Source organism: Condylura cristata, unplaced genomic scaffold (genome assembly GCF_000260355.1).
Source record: "Condylura cristata isolate star-nosed mole 26May11 unplaced genomic scaffold, ConCri1.0 scaffold00030, whole genome shotgun sequence".
NCBI classification, from domain to species: domain Eukaryota; kingdom Metazoa; phylum Chordata; class Mammalia; order Eulipotyphla; family Talpidae; genus Condylura; species Condylura cristata.
The window spans coordinates 21,689,619-21,713,374 of record NW_004567131.1 but is presented as its reverse complement, the minus strand read 5'-3'; the positions used below and the strand labels follow the sequence as shown (position 1 = coordinate 21,713,374).

Below are 23,756 nucleotides of genomic sequence, written 5' to 3'. Positions count from 1 at the left end.
TTAGAGGCCATGCTTATTGAGCAGCTTATAAGCTTTGCCACATAATTTTAATTAACACTAGTGAGAATTTATAGTTAATTCAGACAGTTTGTGGGCACTATTTAGTATGCAAATCTATAGATTGGAATTTTGTTTTTAATGCCATAGGCTGTGAAGCCATATAATTATTCCACAGGGGAAATGCATTTTGATTTATAATTTAAATAGTTAGTTCTGTAGTTTTAAATATGACTAAATTAGACTACATCTCTAAATGATACTATTTCTTTAACAATACAGAATAACAATACAGAATATTAAAGACATGAAGAGAAGTCAAGTCAGTGCTTTGAATTTCATTAAATTGACAAAGGCTTGGAATATCCATGGCACATGAGTTTCACCAATAATAAAGAAATAAAAAGAACCTATATTTCAAGAAACATATATCTTCCTAAACAAGAGTAAAATAGAATGCTGTTAGCAAAAACATCATGATAAATCTAATAGGTAAAGAATGTCTTATATCGTTTTAACCATTTTAATTTCCTCTTTTAGTTAAAATGATAAAAGTACAATAAAAAGAACAATGTGTACCTATTTGTTAAAATAAAATCCCCGAGCCCCTCTCGTGTTGCAACCAGTTAAAGTGCAGCACTACACGCTAGCTGTTTCTTCAGTACGAGTTTGATTCCTGGCACCAGAGGTGACCCACATGGCACAGCAGACCTCTCCTGACCCACTCTTTCCTCCCCTCAGCAGTGTACTTCATTGATATGCCTGTACAGCTCCCCATTCTGTCTCTAGTGAACCCTTTAACTGTCCCTGCACCTCTGGTCTATATCCCAGTTCTTTAAGAAAAAATAAATGAAATACCTGACATAGGAGTTTATGTGTTCATGTAAAAGTAAACATAAAGGAGCATTTGAAAGCACTCCCTATTTCAGAAACACTAAGATGTATTCTAGTAGCTAGAAGTGTCTATCATCTCAGCTAGTCATTTAACGAACAGGAAAAACCAAAGCCATAATTTTATGAATTTCCTTTATGAAGTATCATACTTCATAGTTTTTTATCTCAAGTTTGGGACATTGCAAATATGGAAATTCAGTTTTATTTGAAGGATGAGCAATGTTCAGGGTAATTGAAGGGAGAGAGACTCAACATAAAAATATTTTACAAAACTATTGTGTACCCCGAATCTTTTTCATAGACTAATTATGCATTTCACTCATGTTCTCTCTTACTATAAAGAGAAATATATCAGAGGAAAGGTGCAAAATAAGAGGCAATTTCAACACTGTTTGACTTATCAAAACATGACCAGGATTTTCAAATGTTCAGAAAATAACAATAGTATATTTTCTATTTTTATTCATCACAGTCATTTAAATCTGTCTTATGGGAGAAGAATAGCTAGGTTTTAAGGTCAATGCACATATCAAACAAATGATAGCTACACATCTGAAACTGCAACCTCAGTGATCTCAGTGACAGCAAAGTTCAGTTTATGTCAGAATTATCAGAAGTGTTATTGGATTCAATGGACCATGTCTCTGTGTACAGCAAGAGTTCATGGAAATATTTAAAAAATGGGACTTAACTGTGATACACAGAGGCAAGTTGCATGCTAAATGGCATATATCCTCCAGATTGACTTTTCATGTTTTAAACAAAAAGGTGACCTTAGGGCCCTTCCTGGTGGCACAACAGGTTAAAGCACCACATTATGAAGCTCTCCAAAGGCACTGCAGCACGAGTTTGATCCCCACCCCAGAGGTGACCACTTGGTGTGGCAGACCTCTCCTGACCCATCCACTGCTCCCTTCAGCAGTGTATTTTGTCAATCTGACTGTTCTGCTCCACACTCTGTCACTGGTGAAGCCTCTCACTCATCAGACCTCTGGCGTGTACCCCAGTTCTGTAAGCATAAATAACAAATCTTAAAAAAAAGGTGAGCTTATGCACTATTTCTAAATTTGTTTGAAAGAGCAATTATATATATTCTTTGGCCACAAAACTCATATTTCTATTTTGTTTTAAGATAGAGGCATATTTAAATATCCAGTTTTCTTTATGAATTCTCTATACAATTTAAGAACATCTGATTGCTGAATCCTAAGAAATACATATACACATATATCAAATAATGGCTTACAGTTTAAACAAAATAATTTTTAAGGCCTAAGGAGGATGAGGAAGTAATTAAAAAATAACAGAATGCCAAGAAAATTCAGCACTGATACTTGACACAATCCATTGTGCTTTTATGCATGAAGAAACATTTCTTAATGATCAGAAGTTTTCATCTTCTCCTGACCTTTTTTCAATTCCTATTAACTACTACAAGAATCACTGGCTTAGCTAAGAAATATCAGCCTTTCTATTTTGACTTCACTGTGGCAATTTTAGACCCTCCCCCCAAAAAAGTCTTTCTTTTTGACCTCTCAATTCTTTCAGTTCATTAACTAAAGAAATCATATTCCTATTATTCCATGATGTTGTAATCTTCCTTCTCCTCATTGTTTTTTTTTTCCAATCCAGGCCTTCAAATACCAGCAGGCCAAATTGTGACCCTCATCCAGCTTCCTTGGGGATTAGATTTACTGCCATTATTTTTTTACAAGATGGGGGTTGGTTATCTAATATCTGCATCCCAACCTGTACCTTCTTGAGTACAGTCGATTCTGATGTATTTTTTGTTGAATTTTGCTATAATATATTGGACATTCTAAAACTGGCAAAAAATACAAATTTTCTTCTTATTTTGTCTCCTACTTTATTTTTCTCTATTGCTTGCTTCACAATAAGCCTCATAATATGCACTTTTTTGTTTAATTAATATAATAGTTTACTTTTATATCATTTTGTGCCTTTTTCTATCTCAGTTGTAATCTCCATAGGCTTTACATCACCAAATTACCCGTGTTCCACCACCATAGTCCAGTGCACTTCCCCCCATTTTTGATCCCATCCCTCCCTCTACCCCCATAAAATGTCCCTAATATATAGTTGTGCATTATTATTATTATTATTATTTCTCCCCTGGTCCTTTATACTCCTGCTATAAGCGAAACCATCTGGTATTTTTTCTTTTCTTTCTGGCTTATTTCACTAAGCACAATCCGTTCCAGCTCCATCCATGTTGCTGCAAAGGGCATCCACAGATCCTCTTTTAATCTATATTTGCCTTTACTCATTTTTATGTTTCAGCCTTCATCAATTGTAAGTAGTGATGTTTGGCTATTTTCAACATATATGTGCAAATTTCTATTGCATATAGTTATTGTTAGGTGGTGGTTTCTCAGCCAGACACATTATACAGCTCCATTTTCAAGTGAGAAGAGTCATAAGAGTGAATTCTAGCCAGTAGAACTACGGCTTTTTTCTCTTTTGGTTGAGCAGAAAAGGGACAATCACTAGGAAGTACACTGAAGGCTAGAAAATGGAGTTCTGCATGAGAAAAACTGCCCAACTAATTTTTCTACCTGCAAATTACTGTAGAATGGATAAGAAATGAACTATTCCATGTGATAATAGTAGCCTAGTCTAATATGAGTATAATACAATGTTGATGAATATGATGATGCTTATGATAAAGGTTGTGACCCTGATGCTTATGGAGATTTGATGGCATATCTCAGCCTGTTTAAGCACATTGCATACATTAACTCATTTAATTCTCAAGATAGCTCCATGGGGCAGGTACAATAATTGTTCTCATTATTTAAATTATAAAAATTCACAAAGTAACTTAATAGCTAAGTTAGAATACATGCTTTGACTAAATATTTTTACTCCTAACCAATAAACTTAACACCAAGTCTCATCCTGCTCAAATGTACAAACCTAAAAGCCACAAGTTAAATTGTATTTCTCCCAAGACTAATTTACACACAGAGCTCTCTGGGGTCTTGGTTCTCTTAATTATAACAGGGTAGTGAAATACTGATAAGTTTTCTATTGAATTTATATGCCATACAACTGATAAACTAAATATGCTACTTCTCAAAAATAAAATAATGCTTAAAGAAAGCTAGCTTATAGTATTCATCATTACATCCCCAAAATAGAACTTATACACCAGGCATTAAATAATATTTGCTGAACTATGTTTAAATTTGAAAAAAAAAAACTGCTTATAATCTAGCATCACAAAAAGAATTGTGGGTTATTTGAAACACAGAATAACTTTTAACCATTATATGAGTACTAAGTATAAGAACTACATTAAATGAAATTTGAAATCATTAAAAAAGTCATTCCCAGTTAACAATGGTTATAAGAAAATAGGCAACTATTAAAACATGTTCAGAAAAAGGCTATATGATAATTATTCACAATGCCTATGTTCTAAAATACAATATATTATTTGACTTTGAGTGTCTATATAAACACAGTTAATTATACAATTTACTGGTTGCTACAGCCTGTAGTGTGTGATGACATGAGGTATGAAACAAAAATTATCTGAAGAGAAGCGAGCGAAAACAACATAGAGAATGGAGATAATGCTCCTTTTGAGGGAAACAGATTTGGTATGAGACATAAAATTATAGAGAGAAAATAAAAACACCCAGGAAATTTTAAAACTTATTAACAAGTGGTCCTTCTTTTAGGATATAACTACTATATTCTGGATTCCAACTCTAACTTGAATTAGATCCAAGAAGATTGGATGATGACATGTGCTTGGACCTAATTAAAATGTTCTAATTACTACACTGAGGAGAATGCACTTTGCACAAAGTTTACCTCCATTCTACTAAAGATGGGATGTAAGAAAAAAAAGTATGCTAGATCATCAATATCACATAGATATGAAAAATGTCAAAAGATGACAGGCTCAGTTGATAACTTTTGCTCCAGAATACTATTTTCTTTCACTTTGGTTAGACAATTTCTGCACCGTTTCTATGGAAGACTGCTTCAAAATACTGTTTAAAATACTAACACACACTAAGGATATATGCACATTTGACTATATTATGTGACAGTTGATTCATTTGAATTAGCTAAAAATCCACTCTTTCTATATCTTACCAAACAAGTTAGTAATTATTCTTGAATTGTTTTCTTTTACAACCACTATGGGATGATAGCATAATAACTAAACTGAAAGTCAATATTCTACTTTTAGCCCTCCAAATTGTAAAGCTCCCAAATAATCTGCAAGAAAATCATTCAAACACTCTGAATTGTTAAGATCTTTCCACTCCAAGAATCTATGCAATTTTACTTGAAGATACTTTCTTAGTGAAGCTGGAAAATAATCAAAGCATTAACATTTTTCAGTACAAGATACATAAAAATAATTACCCAAGTAGTTAGGCTAATGATACGGGGAGTTTGTGAGTATTAAAATGTAGAAACATATACTATGAAGTGTATATATCCCCAAGATTGGGTCATGAACATAAAAACTTAATGTGTGAGAATGTATCATAAGGATAAAAAACATAAATAGCTACAGTCTTATAAAATCAGGGTTATTATCTGCAGCTTTGGCTGGTGTTAAAAATATACACAAGATGAATACGTTTTCTAGTTCAAGGTGACTGTTCAGCTATGGCTTTAAATTCTCCTTGAAAGGGCACAGGTCTGAAAAATCCAGACCATGTTGCAAGCCTATCTTCATCTCTATACTCATCATTTCTTGGTCCTCCCCCCCCCGCCTCTTCGAGTTTGTATGCCAGCAGTGGGGTCTACTAATGAGAGGAAAAGATCTGCAATGGCCTCTGAAGCAGTGTGGTGCTGCAAAATCAGAGAAATCTGAGGTTTTATGTCTACAATTGGGAGCAGCAGCTCTGAGAAAGTATGTGTTCTAGTTCTTAAAAGATTCCTTGTCAAGTAGAGAGGGACAGAATAGAATCCTTTAATGCTCATTTCCCAGAATCTCAAGATATAACTACAAGGCTGATTGATCTAAAGATACTTGATCAATAAGAGGCCAATACAATTTTATCATTTGAAACTGAATGTTTTATCAGTGCACATCGAAACGGCAGGTTTATGGGGCACACAAATTTAAAGGCTACTAAACTCTGGAGCAATTTCCATGAACAATTAATGCTTCACTCCTTGGAGTTTATACTTCCCAGGCAGGCTTACACAATTATTTGTTCCATTTTCTGACTCATTCCAAAGTCTTTAGCAAAAGTGGCCTTGATCTATTTAAGGTTGGTAAAAATGTATTTCTAGTATATATGTTTATAACAAATAGAATAGAAGCTGTTAATTACATTTATTATTGATCTTGCCTCCACACCAAAAATAGAAAATCTACCACAATGATCAATGATAAGTGTAACAAAGAAAAATGAGCTTATGTTCAAGGAAATATATGGTATTCCTTAAAATACAAGGTTCTAAAACTTTTCTGTTTTTCATATTATTAAGGGACTTTAATGAGAAACAGGAGACTTTGATTTGTTGAGCAACCTGATTAAGACTTTTAATTAGCCCATCTAATCTATTATTTATGTGGTAAGGTCAGGTCACTGTAGGATACTGTTACATTATTTTCAATTTATGTGCAAATTTCAGGATCAAGGTATGTTTTTCTGCATAAAATGAATACAAACAAGACTAATCATAGTATATTATATATGACCCCATCTAGTGAGTTATCTCACATTCACAACATGTAAAAAAAAATAATCTGCCTATAGTATTTCAATCAAATCTTCAAAATTTAATGTGAATAAAGATTTAGTATGGATAAAGATGATTACTGAACCAGAACTCAAGATAATTTTTTTAATGTATGATAGAATTATTTACAAATAGTTTGGCTACAAAAAAGAAAACAACATACTTTTAAGCAAATTCTAAGTAAAATTGTAACAACTGTGCAATTTGATTAAAATAATTAGTACTTCTGATGCTCAGATTTTTCACCTGATATATGAAGATAATTGAAGTTCCTGTGTAAATAGTAGAGTTGTGGGAATGTAAAATGAGATACAGTATACAAAGTTTTTAGTACATGTTTGAAATTCAGGGGAAAAGATGTTAATGCTAGTTTTCCAGCTTCAAGCCACATTTAGTTTCAATTACTGAGCCTTTCTGTCCTTTTTATCAACAATTAAAGTTGCATTTCCCAACTCCTCTGAGAAAACTTTCTAGACAATTTGTGTCTCATTTTGCTCAAATCCTTCATGAACATATTCTGTATTAAATATTTTCATTCCCTCCCTAAAGGAAATCATTCATATGCTTGTTCTACTTTGCCCATGGCACCAGCTAAATGTTCAATACATATTAGTTTCCTTCTATTGCCTTGATTATGATGTATCTAATGCAACTTTCTATAATACAATGAAATTTACTTTCCATGGGGAATTAAGTCAATAATTTAACACAGAGGTGGGGTGATTACTTCATGATTTTTCCCACTACAATTAAAACCTTGTGTCACAAGGTACAGAGATGAAAATTATTCCAATAACACAGCAGAACCAGATAGCTTCAGAAGATTGTACTTCACTCAATGATCTATACTGTATCTCTACATGCTCTGTTTTGGGAATGCTTATTTTCTCCTATATTTCCCCAGTATTTGGACAGACTTTTCTCACCATAATTTAACAACTTTAAACTTTTAAAAATTGAGATATAATTGATTATTATTTTAATTTAAGCTGTATGACATAATGGTTCAATATTTGTATAAATTGTGAAATGATCAACAGAAGTTAACATCCACTGTACAATTCTTCAACTCTTGTGATGAGAACTTTTAAGATTTTCTTTCTCTGTAAATTTGAAATATACAATAGCATATTATCAACTTCCTATTAGTTTGTGTTCTAGAATGGTTGTTTCACTTTATAAATTTTTGTAGAAATCACTTTAAAATCAATTTGATTTATGAAGTAGAGAGATAAAATTTATAATCTGCCACTTATTTTTATATAAATAAGCTACTTGCTTCCTGAACATTAACTTGTAATATAAGGAGACATACTTCTTAATACATTCATAGGCAGGTGAAAGAACATACCTATTCTTTTGCTTTATTTTTCAGTTAGCTTCCCTGGGAATATGGAGGATAAAATCAAATTCTAAAGGAGTGAGTAATCAGGGCTACTTCAAAGTAGCTCTCTCATAAAACTCTGGTGAATGATCACATCACCAGATCCCAAATCCCAATTTTTAACTGTCTCAGTGAAATGATAATTTAATAGGAAATAAACAAAATTAAACAGCATTCAGGTTCGGCTGTTCAGTCCCAGGGCTTGCCTTCAAGTGTGTAAGTGAGCACAACAGAGGTATGTCTTTCCTCAGCAGTATGTATCAGTCCTATTCTGGAAGTCAGAAAGAACTTTACAAGTTTTAAAGTTGTGCAAATGTATTTATAATTGTTTATTACATTTTCTGTGTAGTTTTTGTAAAGAACATTCTAGTGTGGTCATATTTCACATTTAGCACGAAAAATGATACCAAGTTACTCGCCAATTGTTAGGACAGTATTTTATGTCACATAAGAATAGCTCTCAAGTTAAGTGCTGGTTGAATTATACCTGGTTGAAGTTATCTTACATATACCCACACATTTCTAGCCTCCTAACTCATTTTTAGTGGCTTATTTTTAAGTTGAAAAATAGATTCAGAAGAGAACACTTCTACATATTAGAAAAGAGATGGCATAGATCAAAAAAAGTTACAAGTGTAGTTGAAGAATGGAGGTGCTTTCATCACCTAACACGTAATTATAAACTCAGTAATTATGAAATCTCTTTCAATTGAATTCTATGTACTTCTACATTATGGCAAAACATTTTATAAATGTTAAGCAAAGATGAAATGGTTAGATAATAGATGTGCTTCCAAATAAAAGTGGTTTCTAGAAACTTACCAGTTGTACAGTTTTTAAATTCAATATCATCAATTGCAGCTCCCCCTCCTAGATCCCGTGTTCTGATTCCTTGAAATATAACTTCAAAATTTCTTAACTTTCCAAGAAGGATGGAAGCCTTTTGCCAATGATCACCAGCATGCTGTGCACTTTCTTGCCATACTTTGGATAGTCCTTTCTCTGTCTGAAGATAGAGAAGTTTGATCGGGAAAATAACAAATATGAAATAAAGATAAAATTCTACAGAACAGAAGTATTGACCAATGAAAACTGAGATAAGAAAGACTGGAATTTTGATACCACCTATGATATATTTTACTTCATTAAAACACAGGCATGTTAATCTAGTCAAATGTCTAAAAGTTATGATAACAGCAGTAGCAACTAACTTATTTTAGAATTTGCAGAGACACTGTTGTTTAAAAAAGTGCCCTGCTAGATTAAATTCACTTCTACTTACCTATATAAAGAATTCTTCATTTGATGGAATCTAAGCAATTTACAGGACCCCTTAATTTCTATTTATATTATTTAATTATTAAAATGAACCCTCTTCAAAATGTTGAAATAACTTACAAAAGAGGGGAAAAATTCCTGAAAGGAGCTATATACAGAATATAATATTGATCCCTACTGGAAAAAGGAATTTTGAAGAGAATATGTGATCACTTCTAAGATCCCTTTGATTCCAAAGATTCAATAAGACATGATGGTGTTATTTTGAATATTTAAACATTTCCAATATAATGTGACTATATGAACATCAATTGTATTTCTGCAGTTTTTTCAATTGTAAAGAGAAAATTTACTTTTCTGAATGACATTTGTAAAATTTTCCTTTCAATGGTCTGCTAGTAGTATAATATTCTTACGTACAAATAGTTCCTGCATATCATGTATCCTGTATTTCATGACACAACATACATAACATACAAAATTATCTTACTGACTAAGTAAAAATTACACCCTCTAAAAACAGAACATAATAAGCCAATTAACTGAATTAAAAAGGCTTAAATTACTTATGTTGTTTGTCCTAAACTAAGTCTCTCCTGAAAATTAAATGTTTTAAAATCTTGACGATGGATAATAGCAATGATAGGAAATACATAATGTCTTCCCAAAGAAATGGAAAATACCTATGTTACAGAATATTATGCTTAAAATTAGTCCTAAATGATAAATATTTCAGGATCCAATGTTGTGTTTTTATAGTGAATTCACAAGAAAACTGTGCCTCTGAAGATGGTAATCAAAGCAGTAGAATAGAGGGGAATATTCAGTGAAATGGCATCCAGAAAATCAAAATAAATGTTTCACCAGATTTTTAGCACATAATTGTAAAACACATAATTTATAGATTTTTAAATACAGTCTAAAGAAATAAAGATGAATATTTGAAGAAAGTATCCAAAGAAGCTACACATTTATAGTTTCATGCTTCCAGAAAACAAATACTAGTAAACATGGCTGACATCTTGTTCTTTTCAGGGAGTAAGAGATCAATCAAACATTCTTCCTCTATTACAAAAAGAAAGTAGAGCTACTTATCAATTAGTCTAAAATTAACTTTTCAAAACAACTAATCATGTAAAGATAGATCTTTCATGTCCTTTTTGAAACAACAATACATCTTTACACCCTGAGACTCATGTAACTTCTGCATTGTAGGGATAGTAAATTCACACCTAATTAATTACAACTTCATATCTTTCTGAAGTCTACAGAAGAGAGAGGCTAGTCAAGGTTAGTCTGACTTCCAGTGATGGCTTAGTGATTTGGAATCAAAAGGATGATTAGTTAAATTAAAGATTAAAGTAGAAAGTGTCTGTCTGACACTTAGCAATGCAAAAGACATAGATATTGATGAAAGTCTGTCTTAATTTATAAATTTAATTTATTCTGATAAGTTTTCCTATTAATCTCCTGTATTTTATAGAACCACTCATTAAGTGTGCCCACACCCCAAATGGATTTTAATGAATATTCTCAAAGAAGTGTGTATGATCACTATAATCAATAAAATGGGAACCATTTCTTAAATCTTACAGCTGGTCTTTTAATAAATAATAGTTATGAGTACTATAGTCATTGCCATTTATGTGGTAGGAAATGGTGGAAAATTCTTTTGAAAATCAATCAGTCAAATTAATAATGGGTTATAGTAGAATATCATCTAATACATTTGCTGTTATTCTATGTGGGACAAAAAATAAAAATATTACATCACAATTACCAAAATTATTCATCAAAATGTGCAGTGGAGATTCACTTATTTGATGATTTCTCCATCTAGTCATTCATTTATCCATCATCATTTGATGCTCACATAGTTCTTTATGCTATGTTTGACCCCAGGTCTAATGTACAGAGTGTAAGGAGTTTACGCTATGGAGGCAGTAATATCATATAGGAGCTAGTCAGAAAAGTAAATCTGTATAAAAGTTCTGTGTATAAAATATTAAATATTTTAAAATTCATACATATGCATAAAATGTTACAAAGAGAAACTTTTTAATAAGTGGTGATACAGCAATATCCTATTTTTTTGTTCCATATTTATTGCTGCTTTATTATTCTGATTCTAATTCTTTAAATAGAGAGAAAAATGTCTCGCTTCCAATTCATGACTTTGACACTGCCAAGGATTATTTCTTTTGTACTCCACTACACATTAAATTCAAAAAACAAGGCAGCAAACATATAAAAAGTAACTAACCACACTAATAATAGTAAAAAAAAAAAAGGACATTAAATCAAAGTAGATAAATTTTAGAAATTGAAGAAACTCTCTCTTATAATTTAACCTTTTTCCCAACTTGGAATTGATTTCACATGTATTATGCATATCTTTTTCTTTCTTTCTTTCTTTCTTTCTCTTTTTTTTAAGCATGGTGTATTTTCTTAAAGATTTATTTATTTGTGCATACAGAACTGAGGTACAGGCCAATGTGCAGGGGCAGTGAGAGAATTTACCAGAGACAGAGTGGGGAGCAGAACAGGAAGATCAAGGAAGTACACTGCTGAGGGAGGCAGCGGGTGGGTAAGGAGAGGTCTGCCACGCCATGTGGGTAACCTCCAGGGTGGGGGATCAAACTCACACCCAACTGGCTGTGGCTACCTTGCAGTGCTGCATTTTAATACATTACACCACCAGGGAGAGCCCATAGGATCTTTAGATAGAAATAAAACGATTAAAAAAGGCAGATTGGAAAATCAGGAAGGAAGAAAAAAACACAGCAAAAATATAGTGTGGTATGTGCATTTATTGATGTTTGAAGTTATATTCCTGAAACATATAGTAAGCTACTGGTATGCCAATAAAGTAATAATAAATGAAATAAAATACTTTCTAATATAGTTCTAAATGTATGTGAAAAATAAAGGCATAAGTATTATAAGTGGAATGTGTAAAGGCACAGAGGTAAAATAACTCTAAACTTGAGTCAATCCAGACTTAATGTTTCATTTTAATAGGTCTCCATTTCAATTCATTTAGTTCCCACTCATCTTTCAATGGAATAATCAATTCCTCATGGCCACCTTTATTGACCTCCCAAGGTTACTAAGTGAAAAACCTACCACATAGTCAGAGGTCTGTGTATATCTCCATCATAGCACTTATTACACTTAAAGTCCATAAGAATGAGGGACTTTTCTGCTCTTATTTACCTTTGGTTTTTCTTCCTAAAACAGAATTTGGGATAGTGCAGATTTCAAGTAATTATTTGTTTTATCAATGAACGTATATTTAATTGCACACCAATGAATTAGATGTTGCATGGACTGTTAATATTGACTGAAAGTTGGCTCAGAGCTTCCCTACACAATTTCTCCTGGATGTTGTATTCTTTTTCTTATATAGTTAACAAATAATTTCTATGGGATAAAATTGTGCAACCAGTCATGATAAACAGTTTAAAAATAAAAGCTATGTCCTGTAAACAGTAAGTTATTACATTCATATAGGCAATTTTCAATATATATATATATAATTATATATATATAATTTTTTGAAATGTGATACAAAAAGGAGTTAGAATTACCTATAATAAAAACAGGTTATAGTGCTAATTGTTCTACAAAGTTAAATTCAGAACAGCTTCTACAAGGTTTTACCATATTCTTGTGGTAGAAAAGGCTCACTAACCCAATTAAAGTTCCCAATCTATGATATTCAAGGTGATTTTCTATTTAGTAGCTGATGACTGATTTCTACTGTCTTTCACACTACATTTGATTTCTGAAGGAGAAAAACATTCATATAGTTGAGTATAGAAGAACAATGGGAACAAATAAAAATGAGAAGTCCTTAGGAAGCATCTGACAGGAAGAGTAATAAGAGGAGGCAGCAAGGTCTAGAGCAAAATGCCAGTCATGAATGATTGTATCTGTCCCTTGGCACACTGCTGTTTGCGAGGGTTGATAACCGTTGGATGCAAACTGAAAAGCATTTTATGACAAAATTATTGGATCTAACCTAGCACACTTGTCTTACCTGAGAAGGGGGGAAATGAAAAAAAAAATATGTATGAGAAGGGAAATGTGTACAAATGATTAGGATGTTTCAAGCTAACCTCATTGCATCAATTTCTCTTTCCAAAAGGAAACTGCTATACATATTTTATAAAGCAGGAATAAAATTTTTCAGTAGATATTAAGATTCTCAATATGAAATCCTCCGAAAGTCAATTCTGACTAGTAATAGACAAAAAATAAAAATGTACAAAGGGGCCCTCCCTGGTGGCACAGAGGGTTAAAGCACAGCACTGAGAAGCTAAAACCAATTCCGCATGAGTTCGATTCCCGCCTGCCTCGGAGGTGACCACATGGCGTGGCAGACTTCTCCTGACCCGCCCGCTGCTCCCCTCAGCAGTGTACTTCGTCGATCTGCCTGTTCTGCTCCCCACTCTGTCTCTGGTGAAGCCTCTCACCACCCCTGACCCTCTGGCCTGTACCCCAGCTCTGTATGCACAAATAAATAAATCTTTTTAAAAAAAATGTACAAAGGTGTTATTATTTAGCAAAGTAACCATTATGTATATAGGAGAATGAGAAATTTTTCCTGATAGAATATATATCTATATCACTAGATTCACAAAAAAATAGGAGTATAAAAAATTCTAACTTTTCCCTCAAAATATATTAATGAAATAAGAGATACATCAAAAAATAATTACAAATTTAATGAACATAAAGACGAAAATACTAATATTTTTAGGCAAATTAAGTCAATAGCAAAAGTTAAGTCTAAACATCATTTCATACAGGGTAGGGAGTAAGAAGGATAAATTATGATTGACTATAAAAATCAGAACTTCAACATGAAAAAATAGATTGATTAATATTTTCATTTATTTTCCCACTTCTTCAACCATGTATTAAATTTAAGTTGGATGCCCTTTTATTTCTGAGAAAGTTGAGACTGGGCAGAGTTTTTGGACAGGTTAAGGGAAAGAAGTAAGCCCCAGATGTTGCTAGCTTAGGAATTACTGCATGTAATTTAACAGTTGGTCTGATTGTGTGTGTGTAATATGTATCTTATTAAAATGAATTACGTCATGGCCTATTACACATCTTATTTCTCTGTTTTTCATCAAAGATGCCTGGTGTAATATGTGCAAGGTAGTACATGCTAAATAAATTATAAAATAATTGAACCCTTTTGGCTTTTATATGTATCTATACTATCTAACAATTATAAGAGCACTAATAGCTATAAATATACAAGAGTTTTAGATAAAGTTTATATAATGCCAATAAAAACCCTGAGAAGTAATTATTAGTAATGTATAAATTCAAAAACTGGAAACTTGAAGGTAGTGGTACATAGCAAGAAATATAAGAACAGAGCAGAACTCAGATGTGTCTGGATCTAATCCTTATGCTGCCACCCACTACCTGGCATCAGAGAGCTTGCTACCAAGAGGCTGTCTACAAAATGTGGGTAAGCCCACAATAACGTAAACGCAATATTTCTCTTTAAAGACACAGTAACAAAACTCACACTATAATTTATCATTTGGACATTTTAACTGCTGAAACACGAGAGTAAGAACTAAAAATGAAAGTTTGATTTGGTTTAGCCTTTCAATTTATTATGTATATAAAGAACAGAGTCATGCTCATTAAGGTTTATATCATAAAAGAGCCATGCATGTGTTTAACGCCTCAGGTCATAGCTTTGAGCCCCAAATGCCCATAAGGAGCAGATGAATTACTTAACAATAAAATGGTAAAAGCTTACGAAGGACAGAAGACTATATGAATGGAATATTTACCTCATATATTTATTCATGTCCTTGTGTCAAGATTTAAAAATGGAGGTACTAGATTATAACAAGATGAAACTGAGTGCTACAACTGTGGCAAATGAAAACCTCCATGATAAAAAAATCAGGCAAATTCTAACACACTGACCTCGATGCCCTGTAGACACTACTGATAACCACAATCATTAGTGAAAGAAGCTACAATATTCACACTTCACATGTGTGTATGTAATTGCAAAGAGGCAGGTCATTAGAAAGCTTATGAAATATATTTAAAAGACTATGAATACAAAGTTCTAACCATAGATTTTAGATGAGAAGGTTTCCTTTCATTTATCAAAGACAAAGTTCCAAAACTGCAGGTAGATTTACCAGGAAAAATGTTATAGCCAAGTAGTATTGTCTTCAACGCCAGCTGGATAGGAGGACAGTATAGCTATTTTGTAGGGATTTCCTGTTCCTTAAATTACATGGTAAATGAAAAATTAACTAAAATCTTCAGCTACTTCCATTTTTTAACTTTTTAAAATTTATTTTCCCCCAAGTCATGTTTATTGTAGCAAAGAAGTTTTACATCTTATCTGCTACAGGGTTTATAGTTTCAAAACTCTACAAATGTACCTATTTATACACTGCTCTTCACCAGTGCCCCAATAATCCTTGACCATGTTCCCCTGGGCCCCTTCTTTAACCCACTCCACCCTATCATACTCCTCTTCTTGTCTCAATTCCACTGGGCACCCAACACCCTGCTCTCCATCCTCCCACTTCCCTTCAGGTAACCTCAATTCTACAGTCAGATTTTTAGTTTGATTTTGTCTGACCCTTTGTTCTGTCTCTCTATATTTCACAAGTGAGTGAAACCTGTGATACTTGTCTTTCTCCTTCTGAGTTATTTTGCTTAGTAGAATCCCTTCTAGTCCCATCCATGTTGTTGAAAATGGCATGAGTCCTATATTTTAGTAGCTGAGTGTTTTTCCATTATGTATATATAGCACATATTCCTAACCCACTCATCTCTCCATGCACACATAAGATGATTCATGACTTAGCTATTATAAATAATGCTGCAATGAACATAGCAGTGAAATATTCCTTCAAATTAGTGTTTTTGCATTTTTCAGGTAGATACCTAGCAGTGGAATTGCACAAACATATGGTAGATCTATTTTTAATATGCTGAGTAACTGCCATGACTTTTCCCACTAGGATGAAGCAGTAAACATTCCCACAAACAGAGTGTGAGGGTCTCTTCTCTACAAACTTGCCAACACCTGATTTCCGTCTTTTTGATGTGGGACACTTCATGGGTGTGAGGAGGTCAGTCATTGGGGTTTTGATTTGCATCCCCTTGATGGTATGTGATGACCATATTTTCCTGTGTTTGTTAGACATCTGTAAGTCTTTGGAGAAGTATTTATTATTCTTTTCAGTCAAATTTGATGGGATTACTTTTTTTGTTTGCATTTTGTTGAATGTGTAAGTTCTTTATATATCTGCTCCCTGTCAGATATGTTATGTGCAACTATTTTCTCAAATTCATTAGGGTAATAGTTCCTTTTGCTGCACAAGTTTTTAGTTAATGTGATCTTATTTTATTCATTTTTGCTTTTCTTGCTATTGGATATCCATGTACAAAGATAACATGGAAGCCAATGTTGGGGAGTACTTTTCCTATTTTTGTATATGATATAGTCTTGGGTCTTATATCCATGTCTTTAATTCATTTTGTGTTAATGTTTGTATATGGTATGAGCTAGTTGTCTAATGTTACTGTTTAGTTTTCTCAATACCATACTTGGAAGAGAACTCTCCTTCTCCCACTGCATATTATTGGCCTCTTTGTTAATTATACATAAATGTGCAAGTCTCAACTCTTTTCCATATCAGCATGTCGGCTTTTGTCCCAGCACCAACTGAGACATGTTTTTTTTTTTCTCTGAATTAATTTTTTAATTTTTTTTTATAATATAATAGTTTATTTTTACATTATTTTGTACATTTTTTTCTATCTTAATTGTAATCCCCGTGGGTTTCCCATCACTGAGTCACCCATGTGCCATCACCCTGAGATGATTTTTAGCATCATTTTCTTTTTCTGAAAAATGAATATGCCTTATTTGCTTTGTAATCTTTTGTAAAAATTAGGGATCAAGCATTTAAGACCTCTAACATGATGTCCAACATACAGAAAGCATTAATTTTTTACCAGTATGTGTTCAAGTATGAACATTTAATGAACTCTAGCAAACTTAAAAATTTAGTTCTAAAGTATAGCTCAAAAAATATAGCTCATAATTATTTAGACAATGTCATTCTTCATCCTATTTTCTGTTCTTCTGTTCAGTGAGATTTTGAGAGATCAAAATATATATATGTATAAAACATATATATATATATATATATAAAAATATATATACACACAGAGAGAGACACACGGACATTGATCTTCATTTCTTAAGGAAAAGGTTAGTATGCTGTCCTATGACATGGCAGGCAAGAGACATTAATGAATGTGCTAATAGTTTGTGACTCAAAAAGGCTCTAAGAATAGAGAACTAATAATGTCATCTTACTCCCTAACACCATGAAGCACAGAGGTCTCCACTTAAATCTATTTGTCCTAAAGAAGTAGAGACAAATACTTAAACATTTTTTTTCCTTTCCTCTCTACTAACAATTTCAAAAGGATGCATGGAGCTCTTTTTTTATACAATAAAGAGAAGAGGCACAGGACCATTTACCTTTGCTCTACCTGTTCATTCTTACTATCCACTAAGAATAGTCATATTCTTCCTCCAATGTCATATTTGTCAGGCTGCCGCAGTTTAAAATATATATGTGTGTGTGAGCCCCTCCCTGGTGGCACAGAGGGTTAAAGCATTGCACTAAGAAGATTAAGCCAGTTCCTCATGAGTTCGACCCCCGCCCGCCCCGGAGGAGATCCACATGGCGTGGCAGACCTCTCCTGACCTGTCCGCTTCTCCCCTCAGCAGTGTACTTCATTGATCTGCCTGTTCTGCTCCCCACTCTGTCCCTGGTGAATCCTCTCACCCTCCGCATCTCTGGCCTATACCCCAGTTCTGTATGAATAAATAAATAAATCTTTAATATATATATATATATATATGTGTGTGTGTGTGTGTGTGTGTGTGTATGAGTGTGCGTGTGTGTGTGTCTGTGTGTACATATACAGGTAGGTACTGAGAAGTTGTCTAGTTTGGGGAAGAAAAGGAAGTCAAGTAAACAAGTATTTTTGCCTTATAAAAAAGGTATGTTTGAAATTGACCAAACATAGAACATGCAGTGAAAGTTAGGTAAAATTTCTAGAAATCATCCACTCACCTCCTAATCACCAGTACTTCATTCCCCAGGCTTTCTCCCAGGTCAACAAAACATTAAATAAGCATATATACATACACCTGTGTATAATACACACATGCACATATTGTGTATGCACATGTACATTTATTATTATACTGTACATATGTACACACATATCTCTCCTAGAGCTTATTGAATGCTACTATTTCTTGAAAATGTCCAGACATCATTGTCTTTTACTGCTTGGCTGAGCCAGTAATGATGAAGGAAGGAAGGAAGGAAGAAATCATGAATAAAAAGTGAAAACCAAACAGGTGAAATCAAAATAAATAGCTATTATTATTAATACTAAGAAAAAGAAAAGACTTTTTAAAGCCTTGCATCTTACAGATTAATAAAAAAAAAAGGCTTGGATCATTTCATATTCTCTTAGCTGCTTGAGGTCAGATTACCACTCTTTTTGAAAGTCACTCTGACTAATGAAAATATAGGGAATAAAATGGGCCTTCAGTCAATCCAAAAATAATTTACATTACTCATTAATATGTTTTTGAAAAGGGGGTCCTCCTATTCTAATATTGTGCTTTTTTCCTTTGTTGCATTTCTTTTTTATTTCTCTAACATTCAGTTATAAAGAGTCACCCTTTTGTGAGCTAGTGACCTAGAGTTCTCTGGTATCTGATGTTAATCTATTTGTTGGTTTTTGCTGCCAACTCAGAATTTTATCATTTTTGGACAAAGGCCATTTCAGAAATTAGAGAGCAAAATCTAATGTGATTTTTAAATCAAACTGTAGTACTTAACACCAGATACCTTTGGAGGAATTTCTGTATATAAAGTCATGTTACAGTGAATTATTTTTTCACAAATGCAACAAACACCATTCCATAATACTATATTGTAGCATTGCAGGTGACATTAGCTTAATTTAAAAAAAAAATAGCCCATGCTGGAAAAGATCATGCTTAGTGAGATAAGCCAGAAAGAGAAAGAAAAATACCGGATGGTTTCACTCATAGCAGGAGTATAATGATCCAGGCGAGAAAATAATAAGAATAATGAACAGCCATATACCAGAGACATTTTGTGGGGGTGGGGTGGGGGATGGGATAAAAAATGGGGGGAGGTGAGGGAAGTGCACGGGACTATGGTGATGGCACACGGGTGACCTGGTGATGGGAAACCCATGGGGATTACAATTGAGATGAAAAAAAAAATGTACAAAACGATGTAAAAATAAACTATTATATTATAAAAAAAAATAGCCCATGCAAAGAAACAAATCTCATGATAATGTTTCTGTGTATAATGGTTAGTAATGCCTTATATTTAATATTGAGTTGAAATTAGTTAAGATTATATTAAAAACTATTGGTATAGTTACAGAAATATGAGCTGAATTTTCAAACTCTTATCCCAATTCATTTAAGTAAATATATATCCTAAACAAATCACTAATTGTTCTTTCCTTGCTTTATTTAAGGCTGTACATGCTACATCAATCTGTTGCTTGATCAGTTTCATTCGTGTCACTTCTATTACATTAATGTTCAAAACAAATGATCCATATGATATAATCATCTCATTCCACCCTTGTCATATTTGTCAGCCCTTCCTATGTCACACTGCGTTCATTGTTAGGATGGTTGTCTTTATGCTGATTGATTTCAGATTTCCTGCTTCACCCTGGCCTTCATGAACAGCAGAAGGAGGTGCTTCAGGGTGACATACAGCTGCCAATTACAAAAGTCTCTTTCCAGTTTGGTGTTTTCTAGGCTTTGGGCATTGTTTGGGGAAGGAACACAGAACTTTCCTCCCAGGACCTCAGTCCCCGACTTCATTTCTCTTCATTCTTGACAGTGGGTTAGCTGTCTCTGTCTTTATACACATGGTGACTTGCCATTGAAGTCCCTCAATATTTTGACATTCTTCCATGGACATTCAAAGTGCCACTACTATTCCTACAGGCAAGATGACACATGGCAAAATAAATTGATTCAACTCGTCCCTGGACAACAAATTTTGTATAGAGTACTGCATTATAGAATATTGATTTTCTGGGTAGGATATGGAATGGTGAGAGTGTACAATTCCTAAATCTGGGTTTTGTTGGAACAAATTAAACAGCAACATTATAAAATCCTCTAAGTCAAATTTAGCTGAATTTCTATAGCAATTATTAGACTTCATAAAACTCTTCAGTTGGAATGAGCACAGGTTTTGCAGTTGACTCTCAATCTTTTCTTTCTATGGGGCATTTTTCCACCTGACAGCATAACTCAGACAGCCACAGTGGATACACAGTGAACACTGCAAGGGCTTGTTAGACTCGCTGGAGGCTCACTGCTTAGGATAAGACCAGTTACGGTACTACACATGAGAGCACACCCTGATTGACAGAGTTGCCTTGAAGTGGGACATAGAGACAGTGCAGACTTAAACTCCATTTATAAGGGGCATACTTGAAGGGCATGAGTGAAAATGAAAATATTGCATGCTTTGTATTTTGCATACAAATTTCCAGCACGATTAGTGAGGCTTCATAAACTTCTTATATGGCAGGGAAAATGAAATTTGAAATGAATAAACTTCAGGAAAGTATCTAGACAGAAAGTGAAGTCTGGCTTAGAGGATTATATAATGTAGTAATTATATTATATTGTCCCAATAAACCATAGATCCAGAGTATTCTACAACTCATCATTAGGTATAAAAATAAAATTCTCATCTGTTAAATTCCATTCTAAATCTGGATGTCTGGAGTCAGAAGGTAATTACCACTCTTTACACAAATATGATGGGATAATAATTATCTTTGTCATCCTTAGATGCTCACTGGCATATTGTCTCTATGCTTTCAGGTTTTTGTTTCATGATTTCTCCAAATATTGAAGACCTTCTGGTTTTAGTCTGTGTCAGTATGTTTGCTTTTAGCATATGACATTTTTAACACCTAAAAGATATTTATCTTGCTAATACCTTTATTACTGTTTAGCTTGAAATTCATTTTTCATGCACTGATTAATATATTCTGACATAAAGGTATATTATTTGTCACACAACTGCAACGGTACTGCCGAGTGGCATTCCATCTCAGAGTTTCATAGTCATTTTTACTAAAGATGATTAGTGCCAACATAAGTTAGGAAAGGATATAAATTGGACAGAGCCCACATAGAAGCAGGGAGACATCGTTAACAGTTAAATAAGTGGATTTTCCATTTCAAAGTTTCTTCCTGGGGAAGATGCTGGTTTGGCTTATTTATTTATTTTTCTTTTTGCTCTAGAGTCTTTATCAGTCTTCCTAAGATTTTATTCACTGCTGAGCTCATTCACTGTTCTTTGTTGTGCTGTAATTATTTTTGTTGTTGTTGTATCATCAGAAGCAATTTGCTACAGATGGGTCCAGTCATATGCTTCTTCTATCCTTCTTCTTGGCACAGTACTCTAAGTTTGGCTCTGGACTTTGAAAACCCTGTACTTAAGCCAAACTTTCAACAAATCTTTCAAGTTGAGGGTTTTAACCCTGGCTTGGTCAAAGAAAAGAAAAAAAAAATTCATTAACAGCCTGCTCTTGAAGACTGATATGATGAACTACAAAGACATTCTTTGTGGAGTCCTGGCAAGCCAGCACTGATAGTGAGAAAACATAAATATGATGTTTTAACCATAATAATTTGAGTAGAATATAAAAGATGTGTTAACAAGAGCAACAATTTAGCCAAATTGTAATAATAAAATGTGCTTCATTCTTATATTCTTCTGTGAGCAAAGTTTCAAAACAGCCTGCAGGAATCACCTAGGGACACAGTAGTTCTAAGACTTCACTGTCTTAGTATCTTGAACTTATTTCATATGGCCTTTAATCAAGAAATAAAAGTGTTCCCTTTTAGTTGCATTGTCCTACAATAACCCCATATTAATTAGGCATTACTTAGTCCCTACTTTAGTTAGTGAATTTCTTTACATATCTCCAACAGTCAGCATGAGAATGTTAATACTTCGAATCAAAGTATATCAGAGACACAGGGCACATTTCTTAGTTCTCATTAGCAAGGTTGACGGAACATAGTGTATAACAAATACAAGGTTTAAAACACACACACACATACACACACACACACCACATGCACAATATCTGTCGTGGTGACAGGAAATAATAACAAAGGAATATTGTTTTGATAGATTTGAAAAGAGAAGTCTTTTAGTCAGTTGACAATAGAGCAAGATCTTTCCCATATTTCAGCCTCTGTATTTCAAGCATCCTTGGTAAGATTTATCTTTCCTTTTGCTAACTCATAATGGACCAATAGCTAGAGTTATTCTGAATTATAACAGAGGATGCAAAGGTTAGTCATATGAACAAAATCAAAATGCATGAAACTCAAAGGAAAGAAAATGTATACACTTATCTGGCTTCTGGAAAATGAAATATCACACTTGGTACCAGGGGTAAAGAGGATTTTACAGCCCTGCACATTTTGTAGTCTCTCATAAGAGATATGTTAAGAGCCTCTAATGATATCACAACTTCCTTTGTAACAAATATGTTGTTTATATCTCCATCTCTGAAAATTCCTGCATGGAAATGTACTCTTTTATTTTACAATATTGCCATCCAATACAGAGAGCAGAGATCTGATTTAGTCAAAGGGACTAAGTACAGAGAAGACTCGAAGAGACAATAATGGGTCTTTAAAAATGACACGCTCCTCTCTACTTGATTAAATGACTTGCAAGTCAAATCATGATTCACCAGTGGGCATTAGTTGAGTGTATGGATCATTTTAAGAGAAAATTTATTCCTCTCTCCTTCACATTTCAAGGAAGGAACAATGATTCCACAAATAAGATACCACAGAAGCAAATATATGATTGTTTTCTTTATTAAGATAAATTTTGCCTTTCCAATTAAAACAGGGAAGTAAAATTAATGTGCTGTTACTAAAAGATGTAGTTTTGGTATCTCTTCATTTTTTTTTCCTTTTCTAACAATAGAATTGTATTTAGTCTATTGATCTTTTTAGTAAACATTCATCATATCTGGCCCTAAGCCCTTATGTAAGAGAAGAGACTTGCCTTCAAGAATTTAGTCTATTGGAGAAGATAGCTACACTACAATTGAATCTTGAGGCAAAATGCAAAGGTCACTTCTTTGGATGGACTATTTTATAGAAGTGGTGATACTGAATCGGTTTTGAAAAATAAGAGGAATTTTATTCCACTCAACATAAGAAATGTCATTCTTTTTTTTTTTTTTAAAGATTTATTTATTTGTACATACAGAACTGGGGTACAGGTCAGAGGCTCAGGGGCGGTGA

General features: G+C 33.4%; 1 protein-coding gene across 1 annotated transcript in view; it reads right to left on the bottom strand.

The window, feature by feature from the left end:
- The window catches only part of MALRD1 (MAM and LDL receptor class A domain containing 1), a 336,021-nt gene that overhangs the window by 128,902 nt on the left and 183,363 nt on the right, over window positions 1-23,756 (bottom strand). The window contains exon 30 of the mRNA XM_012731266.1: window positions 8,840-9,023. Within this exon, the coding sequence (XP_012586720.1) occupies window positions 8,840-9,023 (184 nt within the window). The remainder of the gene's footprint in view (window positions 1-8,839; window positions 9,024-23,756) is intronic.